The sequence below is a fragment of the Mastigoproctus giganteus genome, chromosome 4, assembly GCF_048544385.1.
Source record: "Mastigoproctus giganteus isolate SK-2022 chromosome 4, ASM4854438v1, whole genome shotgun sequence".
NCBI classification, from domain to species: domain Eukaryota; kingdom Metazoa; phylum Arthropoda; class Arachnida; order Uropygi; family Thelyphonidae; genus Mastigoproctus; species Mastigoproctus giganteus.
Genome location: NC_143578.1, coordinates 12,446,393 through 12,459,555, shown reverse-complemented (window position 1 = coordinate 12,459,555; position 13,163 = coordinate 12,446,393). Strand labels below are relative to the sequence as shown.

Genomic DNA, 13,163 nt, shown 5'->3' with positions numbered 1-13,163 from the left:
TGAAGAAAAGGATAATTTTGATACCATATACTTCAATTTCAGTAAAGATAGTGTTGCTCATAAAAAATGACTGGTGTACAAATTTGAGCAGTGTATCATTAAGGGAAAATTGCTGCTATGGATAAAGGGGCAGTTGAGTCGGTGAAGATAGAGAGTGGCTCTTTCGCACTCAATGGACATTCCTCTTTGGGAACTTATGCTATTAGTGGAATCCCTCAGGGTTCAGTGCTAGGTGCATTGCTGTTTTCTTTATTTGTTATTGATATTAATGAAGGTACATCAAGCTAAAAAAATGCCTAAAAGGAAGTTGAATTAGAAGTGAAATTCAATGAAGGCAGAAATAATTACATTCGCTTCTAGTGAACTGCTTACAGGCATTGTCTGTAAGCAGTTCACTTTTTAATCACATGTGCTACAATTGTATTGACTGCGGAAGCCTCACAGGGTTCCTCTTCAGGCTCCCTTATTTTATTCTACACGCGACTGTTTGGCCCACGCGGTAGTAGAGACTGTATGGACTACTATGAAGTGAATCTGAATTTTAAAAATGCGATTTTTAAATTATTCCTTGTACCTATAAACGAATGGGGATATTCACGAAAACATTTGTCTTTTTTCGGACAGTAAATACCTGAATATTCAGAATAATGGACGAATTTTAACAAGATGGAATCAATCAGTGGAATTACGTTTACTTCGGAAAGATTAATTTTACCAATTTTTCCACACATCGGAACTGTGCTTACGTTTTCTTCACATAAACTCTGTGGTAAAAAGTTTCACTGATTATCGCTGCAAAAGACAATACGTATCCACCAATCAACAAAATAAAAGCGGCCTGGACATGTTTCACTTGCAACCTCTGTGGTCCACCTTCGTCGTTAAATGTATGAAGATTCTTTATCTCTTCTTGTAACTGGATGTCTTTGAGCCACTTGAGGTCGAGTCCGGAAGCAGTGATACGAAGTATCCTACAAGAAACATAGCGTCAGTGACGGACACATATTCTGGAATGAAACAAACTTGAAAATATCAGCTCGTAGATACTCACATGTTGTTAAATCTCTCAATACAGGGATGGCCCTTGGATAAAAATAATCCAAAAGTAGCGGATGAAAAGGAATCTTTGGATAACAAGAAATTGTTCGCTCCCAGTTGAGGAAGAACCATCTCCATACCCAGCTGATCAGTAACAAAAGCGTACTTCTCGTTTAGTACTTTCTGCACGCCCTCTTTAACATTAGGAACTAGCGATGAGGGGTTTGTTTCCATCGCTTTACCTACTATGGACATCGTCCCCTCTTCGGCTGTCTGAATAAAAAAATAATGAATTAAAAAGTGAATTTTTTGTGTGTTGGCAATAAAACGGATTTACCACAAATCTATAATGATGCATTCTAAACTTAATTATAGTATTTCTGACAAATATCTTTAACGTCTCGGGCACATCTTAGTAATTAAAATCCTAATCAAGAGTTGTCGGATTACAGGAACCATTTGTATCTTACAATTTCTTATAAAAAAAAGGAAAGATGTTAGAAGGAATTCGCGTTTAACATGGATTTTAAAATTAACTTAAAAGAAACAAAAGTAATATATTGATAGAAAAATAAAGAAAATAACATACATATATATAAAATGGATAAAATATAAATCACTGCTATTTTTAAAATCTAATAACCAATCTGTAAATTAATTAAGAGATTGGCTATCGGATTTTATAAATAGACTATATGCAGTTGATATGTATTAAGGTTAGGTAGAAGTATTTGTAGTTAGGGGTTAGCGCCCGACAAATTTTAAGGTTTTGAATTTTAAATCCATATGATATATATCTTATGGATTTTGCTGAGCTGGATTCAAATGTTTCGTTTTTATTATAATTATTAGTAACCTATTTGATCAGGGGATATTCATGTGTTGTTATGGCGACCCCTGGGTTTCCCCTCCATTAGCTGCTCTTGTTCATCTTGTGTTGAAGCTTGCACCAAAACCAGCCATTTGTATGTAGTGTGTTGGATGTGTAAGTATTATGATATGGTCTGTTGAGGCGTTGTCGGCAGGCCCCCGGCTCTTTGCAGATAGTAACCGGCAACACCTGGTCACCACGTCCCACCCCCATCCCCACCACGTGGAGGCGGTCAGGATCTACTACCATCTTGCTGTCTATACTAGAACAAAGTTCGAGGATAGACAGAAAAAAGGAAAAGGAAAGGGGATATAGTGGAACAGTTGAAAATGGGTAAGGTAGGAAAGAATAGTACACCTAGGGGTCAGAAAAAGGGACCCGCCGAAGTAAAAAGAAGTTAGGAGAAGTTTAACAAAAATAAAAGAAGAGAAAAAGGCGGTGGAAAGTCTTCAGTTATGGAGCAACCACTTCTTGTGACAGAATCCTATCCTATAATTAGTATTATCAGAATCCTATCCTATAATTAGTATTATCAGAATCCTATTCTGCAATCAGGACTGGCGACCGTCAAGGATCTTCCTCAACGAACCCCGCAACTTGAAAGGGATATTCTTATCCTTCTAGATATAGTCACTTAATTTTCCAAACGATGGGAGCTGCCCGGCGCCATAAACAAAGTTAATTACCTCTTAAACAATCCCATCAACTCCATGAGGAAACCAGCGTGTTCAGTACAGCAGAAATAGATACCAATCAACAAATCGTCACCAGGAGTCCCAGGAAAACACAATTTTGCATATTAATTACACTATTTACAATTTTCCAACCCTGCAGATAGTTCAGACATCAAACCTTTATACTCCCAACATGACGGAACACTCAATGTTCATGTGACATAATGCCACGGAAATAGAAAGCAAGAGAAGCTTTATGCATTTTGAAACAATGCACAGTCTTCAGCAAAAAGGTTGTACAGCGTCTTCAGTATAAAGGTTGCACAATGTTCTATCGGTGGTAAACATCAACCGATAGAACATTTGGAAACTGGTTGCTGTCATCAGCACAACCGTTCAGCACAGAGGTTGTATAGCATTCCAGTCGAAGACCATCCACAGGACGCTGTCCTTTTTGATCAATGTCTAGTAAATATTTGCCAGTATCTGAGCTTCCAGATTTCTCGGTAACGTTTCTTCTTGTAGCAATATATTGATGAAAACGTTCGCCGTGTTCATCCTTAATGTAGTAGTAGTAATAGCAAATGATGCAAGAAAGCAAGCTTATAAAGCATCAGCCAAAAAAATAAATAAATAAAAAAAACCCTACACACTTCACCTATCCGTATCCAACCCTCGTGGATCACAGTTGGTAGAATCGCCTTTCTCCCCGACACCCGGTGAAAAAGGCCTGAGTTCGAGTCCCGTCGATGACTTGAAGAAATTTTATGGACCTTTTTCACAACGTGGCTGCGTTAGTTGGTCTCAGGCGAGGGTTGCATGGTTTTTCCTCCCGAAAATTCTGATTTTTCGTCCAGCAAACAAAAATTCGACAACACACGCAATTTGAAAACAGTGTACACAGAGCAGCATGACCTTAGTCGCTGATGTCCTATAACCCTAAAACAACAACAACAACATCCATATCCTCAAAGAATTTGTGTAGTTCTTCCTTGAATTTATTCAAACAATCCACTTCCACAACAATAGAAGGAAGTCTGTCCCAAAAATTAACCACCAGATGGCTGAAGGCAAAATTCTGCACATTTATCCTACAATCATCCTTCTTCAACTTGAATTTATGTCTCCTCATGTACGTAGTCTCGGCAAGAGGAGGAATGCCATCAACATTTAGCTTACTCAATCCATTCAAACCTTAAAAACCTAAATCAGATCTTCTGCAGATGTTTCCAAGGTTATGTAGAAAGAAAGCCTAAATAGGAATGAAAGATAAGAGCCCTTGCCATTAGCATAATTATTATCACCATCCTCCCCGTGATGGGTAATAAGAACTGGTTCTGATCCTGTCGATCACGCGAGGAATTTTTATGCCCTTTAAGTTGTTTTCACATGATTGAGTTAGCTGGTGTCAAGCAAAGGAAGAATGTTTTTTTTTTTTCTCCTGGAAATTCGGGTTTTTCTTCTATCTTGTGGTCGCAGAATTTGCAGTCGTATTAGGTATTGCGCAATATGGCCAGAGTTGCTGATGTGCCTAAAACTTGCAACCACTCCAATTTGAAAAGGTGGTAAACATGCGCTTATTTGATTAGAAAGATGATATTTCTCTTTTCAAAGACAAGATGCATGACGGAGAGCCAAAATTATACCATTAGACTATAGTAGACATCAGTATGGTTTACGTTCTCCTCCAAAAGGGCATGTACCAGCAGGTAGCAGCAAAGTGAATCTTCCATAACAAAATATTACGGGAGATCTTTTTTTTTGTCCTTTGTGAAATAGGGATATGTACCTTTTTCAATATTTTTCCATTCCTTCATCCTAGTACCCAATAGTCCTGCTCTGTCTTAGATTTAGGACAGCGGCAGAGCATTACGGATTTAAGTACTGTGCAATTCCCTTTTATTTATAAGATTAGGCTTCTTTGAATTTGGGCTGATATTCAGCGCGGTGCATGGATTCCTTCTATTGGGTCATCTTAGAAAGTGGCAGATACCGGCCATTGTAGTTGCCACAATATCTAAAAAACTCCAGTTTCATAACTCGTATGGAATCAGGAGTTTATTGATATTGTAATATATCTATAAACCTCTATTTTAAAATACCTTGAAAACTTGGAGCATTAGTTAAAAAACAAACATGCTGAAAATTCGAAATCAGCTCTACAAAACGTACCAAGTCCATGATATTTCTGTTGAAAACAATCTTTGATCATTCTATGATAGATGACTCGTATCAGCTAAGCATATTCTTAGGTGTATGTCAGAAAATTGCTCAATGAAATGCCTTCTGTCGAAAACTGAAAACAAAATGGTATTTTGAGTAGCCCTTGCAAGTGGGTTTTTGTGTTCCACTGAATATCACTTACTTTGAACATATAATGGTATCCAGTTTTGAATATCGTGCCGCAGGTTATGTCTCCTTTTTCAACTGCTTTGGCCAACTGAAGGGTAGTTTCGATGGGCCTCTCCCTCACTTGTACAGACGTGTAGGAAAACAGGGCACCGCTATAACCGGTTGCTATGACCAGAGCATACAACCACCAGAACACGCAAAAGACCTGGAACCCCATGCGCCGAAGCAGAGATATCTTCATACCTGAAAGATACAACCAGGTTTAAACAATAAATACGAGGTGAGGTTGGCAAAGTTAGCTATTTAGGATGTTAAGATTATACCATAAACGGATTAAAATAAACACTATCGGGCCGCAGTTTGCAGCTTTCAAAGTTTCAAAGACATTTCATTGTTTGTAACTTCAAAGATGAGAAGGAATATTAAGTGGCCAACCATGTAGGTACGTTGTTAATATTTTGGTAGAGCAGTGCGCGTCAAATTCGAAGAAGGTATTGGTAAGGTATCTTAGCCTTTTAAAAAGTAAAGCATTATAGCCAGAAGTTAAAAACAATAGTAATTTGCACAGTGTTATTGTTTTTATTTTATATTATCAATTATGATAAAAAATAAAGTGAGGAGAACCAAGTGAATTCACCTTTGAGTGTTAAGGTCCCGAAAAAGGCCCAGCACATCTCTGGAAAGGCGATTGATGAGCAGCTACGAAGCACGGAATATGCCCTCAAAATAACATACCCGGATACACTCCCTATGAACGTAATCACAACTACCAGCATCCAGAGCTAAAAGAAAATGGGATTAGAGAATGTTCTGCAGTTAACTAACACTGCGATCATATTGTCCAATGTGCACGTAAGAGCAAAAATTAAGTACTCACCTTCGGGGTAAAAGGGGCCAGCAGAACTCCTGGTTTCAGTTGCAACGCTGCAGCCTTGGTCACAAACAGCAGGGGAGAATACCAGAGCGTGTGGAGAAAACTGACCGCCAAACTTCTCTGGTACGTGTGAGAAAACTGGTTCACGGACATGTCGGCTTCCTAGAATTAACACCATGGGACAGTCATCAGTAAATAAACACGAACCTTTCTTAACTATTAATGGGCTCTCAATCGGGTGTTGTTTAACCAGATTACAGGAAATATTTTGATTGCAACTGCAAATGTGTCCCATAACTTTTGGTAGGTTAGTGCCATCTTTTTTTTTTTTTTTTTTTTGAGAAATTATTATCAAATAATATCCTGTTATTCAAGAAACTATTGAAATTTTCCGATTAACAACATTTTGATTAATAATGGTGTGCAATAGGCGAGAAGCATTTTAGAGTTTTCATGTACGACAATGCCATTTAGTAATAATTTTCGCAAGTGGATTCCCGTTATGTACGGCTGTGTGGATTGTTCGTCATGATGGCTCATGGAAAGTTTGTGTTTCTTCGGGAACCTTTCTTCAGTTAATGTATTTTGTTAGAAATAAATAAACACATATGCTAATATACGAAGAACCATATATTTCGCATTTTTTTTACCATATTCTCATTCTTTTAATGGTGAAACGTAGCTCTATAAACTAAAAGAATAAAGCCTGTTTGCTCTCTTATTAACTGTTTCTGACTACGATTCGTATCGTAATAGCTCAATTTCAATCGATGTTACACATCCAGATCATACATGCGCGTGGGCATCGCTGATATCTGCCCTATCGCTTTTACAGGTTTATAAAATAATTGCCCTATCGCTTTTATAGGTTTATAAAATCATTGCATCTGATGAGTACTAGCTTCTTCGGCGAGTCTTCTTCAACCATAAACTGCCATCCCTCATACACACTTCAGATATTACAAAAGTACTTCATTACAGAAAACTCACGGAACGGATCTTCACCCTCCACTTACTCTTTATCATTAAAATGATAGCGGTTGAAACCAATACGCCAAGTTTTTTTCAGATTGGCAATTGGAGCCTCCCGAAACCGTTAAGAGCCCTCCGTTCTTCTGCAGTCTGTGGCATGGCTCAGGATAGGCGACAGATTCCTGCCCATGGAAATACTCCACAACGTCCAGGAGATGGATGTGGACTACAAAAAGTTCATAGAGGACAAATCCTACAGAAGACATCATGAGGGAACAGCTTTCGTCTTCAGCTGAGTGACTGCCATCGTTTTCCATCGCGCAGTGTGTAGTATGAAAACAAAATGTTCTTTCATTTCCCATGTTAATATATAATTTTTATATGCAATTATGCATTTTATGTTTTAAGATATGTTTTATGTAATTATTCTAAATTGGTTAATTTTATTTTAAACCCCTAGCATTGTCGCTGTTATGGGTATTATTGCATCAGGCATCCATGTAACTATTCACTGCTTACACTAAAGATATTATATATAGAGCCGAACCAGACATAAAAGCTGCTCAATTCCCCCAGGCTTTCATATACTAGCTGCCTCTCGCGATAACTGCAGAGGGGTGGAGTTGCTATAATCTTCAATACGGCAAAGTTCTCCATCGTACACTCTGTCTCAATCAAGATGCCGAAGTCTTAATGGTAACCTTGAAACATCAAGATACCACTATAGACGTCGTATTCCTGTACCTTTCGCCAACGCCAACCATGATGGCTATCGAGGAAGCTACCAACCGGTTAATAAATCATCTGCACCCAGCGCCGCTTATGTCATATGTGGAGACTTCCATATCTCGCCTTCTATGGAATACCTCAAAAGTCGGCTCACAGAATCATCTCCAATCAGACCAAATTTTTCAAGTTAACTACCGGCCAACGGGAGACCTGTGGGAAAGGTCACCGCCCCATAATTTTTGAACCCAGTGCGCTGCATTGAAGCTGCATCTGCAATCCCGTGGAATATCTTAGATGGATGCCAACTGAGAATCACAATTGATCTAATAACCAGATGGATCAATGCTATCGCCCTTTACACTGTTACAAACACCGTCAGCATTACCCTGTGCTCCAGAGCATGGTGGACTCCCCAACTCAACCAAAGTTTCCGCTTCAAACAATCCCTTCACGCCAAATGGAAAGCTTCTGGCGATGTCCAAGATAGCATTGCATTCTCCAGAGCAAGGACCGAGTGCAACAGACACAAATCAGCGGCAATTAAGGAGCACCTGGAAAGAACCCTAAAAAGGTGAAACCTTTCTACAAAACAAAGGCTAGTTCTTTCAGTAACATCGATGCGGTTGTTGGCTCGACTACTCAACCGGGACTACCAGATTTGATAAGCAGCCTACAGCTCTACCTAACATGCCAGTCTTCAGTCACTCTCAACCGACTGATGGTCTCGCTACAATCCCAGTTTCTAGGCAACAACTAATACAGGCCATTAACGCTCTCCCTCTCACATCAACCACCGGTAACGATGGCGTCCCACAGTTCATTATCAAATTCATAAGTATCTTCTTCATCGACCCGCTCCTCCACCTATATAACATATACCTTGAACATCATTGCTTTCCACCACATTGGAACAGATACTCCATCCGGCCTCTTCCTGAACACCAATAATCAACTCTTCCAAGCCAACACAGGCCCATTGCTTGCGCTTCCGTGTTGCTAAAAGTTCTGGAGAAAGCACTACAACCACCATCCATCACCCACCATATTCTCTGTAGCCGACCTTCCCACAGTCCTGAGCAAATACATTATGGGATCTCAGGAAGGTCAACTATACCCAATCTTGCAACAACCACACACATCTTAGAAACCTTAGAACAAAGACAGAAGCTGCCAATTATACATCTTGACTACATTCTGCATTTGACGCCATCTATATACCCCAATTCCTACATCTCTTAGAAAGTTAATTCAATTTCCGTGGCGATGTTCTCTGGCTCCTAGAATCTCTCCTATTCAAGAGGACCCTCGTGCAAAAGATCGGAACAAAGCCGTTTCTGGTGCCATTTGTGGCCAACAAATACAGCGAGATCACATATGATGACGATGTCAAGCTCCTTACTAGGATATCGCCATCCGACTCAGTAGCTAGCCGAAACCACTCAGCAAATCAATAGGAAACTACAGAACATAGCTGTCTACCTCAACGCAAATTAATCCTCTGAAATCGGCAAAGATCATTTCCTCACTAAAGGACAGCTCAACAATGCTGGAGCCTGTGCTCAATGGCATCTCAGGTCGAAGTTTTCAAACGCCCGAAAATCTGGGAGCTATCCTACACTATTTTAATAAGTTTTTTCTGGCTGTACGTTCATTCTTTACCAGTGTCATATCAGCTATTTTCCTCATCTTATGGGACACTGAGTTTTGCAGTCCCAATAGCCGATTTTTCTTATAGAGGGACATTAAATCAGCGAACAGAGGGAATGTCCAGCCATCCATCAACGAAATGAAATTAAGCTGTTGGCACATCTTTTGGTAGCCTCAGCCAGATTATAAAGGGAGGATGGTCTTGGAGATTTGATTTATTAAGCTGGCCATCCGTGATACGCCCAAAGACTAATTTGGAATGCAACTTGCCAGTACAAACAACCCAAGGATGAATAGTCGCTGTTATGGTTTGAGAGACTCCTTTAGAAGTTTATCTAGCATTTCCGGTTCCCGTTTTCATTCTTCCTTCAGGTGAGAACTGCACCCGTAGAAACGTCTACATGGCCTCAACTGAAGAGCATGAGACCATATGGACCTTTAGGAACATAACACATGCCAACACAACATTCAACTCAAAGAACACAAAACTTATTCGTCTATATTATGAACTTCGTGTAATAATTACCTGTCTATAAACCTTTCCTATGATTCCTGTAAAATTTCCATTAACTAGACTTCCGTAATCGCCTTCAATTGGGATCTCAACTGTAAACGTGGAAAATGCGAAAAATTTCATTGAGCATCCTAATTTAACGCATACAAATTCTGCACACGCACAGTTACAAGAAACAATGCATAGTTATTTATAGAAATAAGAAAATGCTTAATGTTGCATCTTTAGAACAAATTCTCCACTCACCGAAATCTCAACTTATCGGCTAATGTACTGTAGAATGTAGTAAAAAGACCAGCTTTCAGTATCGTGAGATTTTTCTCATCAGAGCCTAGGGATAGGTAAGGAGGATACTTGAAGGGTGGGGGAAGTAATGTCAAAAAATTAGTTTCGTGTTAAAAAAAAAACATTGAAAATCAGACTTCAATCAATTAATACTAGAATAAAATAATTGTATTCTTTAGACATTGGAGACCTATATACGCAGATATATTATTAAACGTTTAAGTTAATTTCTCATTAAATTTTTTATATTTCTTTTAATTTTTAATAAAATAAAATTAGCAGAAAAATCCATTGATGGACACAGACGGAAATATATATTCTAACCTCTCTGGCCAATGTCCTTACAGTCGCTGAATAATCTCTATATCGACAACTTTTCAACTGACTCCAGTTTACAGAGGCCAGTTCATCCATCAAGAGTGGTTTTGTCGTCAGATGGGTTGAATTTGTTGGAAATAAATCCTTTTTGTAAAACCAAGTATGCTTTGATTCATCACCTTTCCATCTAACTGTTGATCGTTTCTTCTGCTGCACCATACAAAAACAAAAACAAAGGGGAGCCAAGGCTGCTCCTAGTTCTACGGTAGGACCCGGAAACAGTGCAGAACGGAGGTTAGAAAAAAAAAAAAAAAATGAACATCAGTAGAACGAGTGACTTTCAGTTGGCAGTGGAATTTTGTTGATTTGCCGTTCCTTTTCTTTCGCGAAATTTCCTTTTAAATTACCTTCTCCCCTTTTCAGCTATATCCGACTTATTCAAATGTCACGTGACATTTTTGTAACTTGAACTTTTAAATTTATTTGGTTTACCTTAGCGTGCCTCGTGTTTCCAGTGCCGTTAGGTACATGGCACGGGGATGACACGTCTGGCACGCGGTGCGTGCCACCTATGCCGGCTGTTTTCGTGTGTTAAGGAGATCATGTGACAATGGGCGGAGTCAACACGCGTCAATCACGGCCGTCTCGCCGCCATTTTGAAAGGGGTACCCGTTTCTGAATCTCTGCCATAGTTTCTTTTAAATATTACAGCAATCTGCATATTATCACGCTAATAAAAAAATACATAAGCAATACTTTTCTCATATTTTTTGCTGGCTTTCCAAATGATTTTTTAAATATAATGACCGAAAATAAGGCATTTTTAAAAGGGGTAACAGATTTTGAGACAGCTCCATTCCATAGCTTGGCTACGTTACTGAACCCGCACAAAACAATAACATAAATAAATAAGAACAAACTCACATCGTCTTCTTGTTCTTCTACACTCTTTTCGAGCAGTTCGCTATCCCCTTTTTCTGATGGGGAAACTGCGAGGGGCGCCAAAATATCTTCCATGCCACCATTTAATTCAACAAAATCTCCTTCTACTTGCATTTCTGAATTACAGGCTGATGATCTGAATGAAGACTTAACAATATTGACGTTGAGAATATAAAAAACACAAAAAAAAAGTAAATGTGGACGTTTAGGAATCACTACATAAAAATATGTTAAAAGACATCATCTCGTGTAAAAGCTCACTATCACTTGTTCTAAGCAGATCACACATGAGAGGAAAGTATATCATAGCGCTCTCTATGACAAAACAGAAAATGTTGAAAAATTCATAATATTAAATCCGCAAAATAAAATAAGAAAATTCACATTTTTACCAAAACGATTGCGGTCCGGTTTAAGAATTTTGAAGGAAAAACAGCATATTTTTAAATCAAATATCATCATGATTAAGGCCAGAAATTGGCTAACTTTGAAAAATACGGAAAAATTTTATATTAGGAACAATCCAAAACCAATCGTGCCTCGACTCTCATTTCTTGCAGTGACAAATAAAACACCAGGTCGAACAAAAAAAAAAAAAATAAATAAATAATAATAAATAAATAAATAAAAAAGTGGAAATGGTGAATAAAATAAAGATTCTTCAGATTTTCCTCAAGAAACAACGACCATTAGGTTGTTTTTTCGAAGCAGACAAACTAATACAAGGGGGATCTTTTTGTATGTATTCAGTGCAGAGTGCAAAGAAATTAGACACCATCTCGGCGATCTAATAAACGTTTATGACAGCTTTAAGAAGAACTGGATGCTTTCATTCCATCTTGCTAATATGATCTGTTGCGGTAACAAACAATAACTCTTAAGGTATATGCAAGAGTTACTTTGACCAATATAATTAGATAAACATGCGTCTATATTACCCTTGTCACCTCAAACCAGCAGTTTCCCGAAAACTTTAAGGTATCCTCAATAAAACTGGCAAAAACCCTTGCACCACCTTTGTTTAAATGTATCTCATCTCTACAGACCAGATTCCTTCTTCCTACAAGTGCCGCCCAAGCTGATAGAAATTTCCCCCCAAAACCCTTGCAGAGTCTTTCAAGTCTTGAGTTAATCCACAAGCTTTCAGCATATAATCCCTCCTATCATGCCTGGGAAAAATTGCAGACACAGAGATTGTGACCTAACTCGCAGCAGTTCTTCAGCATGGTCATATGTTTGTCTAACAAATCGTCATATCGTGTATGCTTAATATCATTAGTCCCCAAATTAATAATATTCTCTTTACCCCCCACCCTTAAAATCTGACAGTCTGTTGATGACCTTAATAATTGTCCCGGCAGACATACCCTGGTTCTAGTCCACCTATCCTTATTACAAAAAATACTTCCCTGTTCCCTGACAATGGAGTCTTGTAATAGAACTAAGTTCTTTTGAACCACAGTAGTTTGCACTTGGTTATTCTTTCTGGGGCTCAAATCGGGAGTGCATCACTAGGTCCCCAGTTACGTTATTCTCGAGCTCAAGCATCTGTTTTTCAGTAATTCAAATTGTTCTAGCAATGCACCAAATTTTAACTTAAAATCGATACACTCCTTACAACGGTAATAAAGAAAAGAATCGCCAGATGAGCTGTGATTATCCACTAGACCGACCTTGGAATACATGCCTCAGGTTCTGCATAGGATAAAATAATGATTCACCCAGAAATCGCCATCGGCTATTTCCATATGAGTCATGGTCAAGGCGGATCTTGTAACAACCATTGTAAAAATTTACTGAATATAAATAAAATAAACTCAAATAATTATATTTATAATATTAAAAAATCAAATTATTACAAGGAAAAAAACAACTTATTCAAATAAACTTTACAATTTACACTGAGTGATCACTGAATTATGACCACCTACCTAATACTTCATAGAT

The 13,163-nt window shown here is 38.4% G+C and overlaps 1 protein-coding gene across 1 annotated transcript; it reads right to left on the bottom strand.

Annotated features, from left to right (window-relative positions):
* Positions 1-742: 742 nt before the first annotated feature.
* Positions 743-11,330, bottom strand: LOC150086414 (glutamate receptor-like). Its single transcript, XM_090371304.1, has 6 exons — positions 11,199-11,330; positions 5,813-5,971; positions 5,573-5,717; positions 4,949-5,178; positions 1,052-1,311; positions 743-971 (listed from the first exon to the last, which is right to left on the bottom strand). The coding sequence occupies exons 1-6, from the start codon at positions 11,328-11,330 to the stop codon at positions 743-745; spliced, it is 1,155 nt and encodes a 384-aa protein (XP_090227430.1).
* Positions 11,331-13,163: the final 1,833 nt, after the last annotated feature.

What these genes read in the sequence shown, in the direction of transcription:
- LOC150086414 (XM_090371304.1), bottom strand. Translation starts at nt 11,330, where the DNA reads ATGCAAGTAGAAGGAGATTTTGTTGAATTAAATGGTGGCATGGAAGAT. An exon ending in TAGAAGAACAAGAAGACGAT is followed by an intron (nt 5,972 to 11,198) that starts GTGAGTTTGTTC and finishes TGTTAATTCTAG; the next exon opens with GAAGCCGACATGTCCGTGAA. An exon ending in TGGCCCCTTTTACCCCGAAG is followed by an intron (nt 5,718 to 5,812) that starts GTGAGTACTTAA and finishes ATTTTCTTTTAG; the next exon opens with CTCTGGATGCTGGTAGTTGT.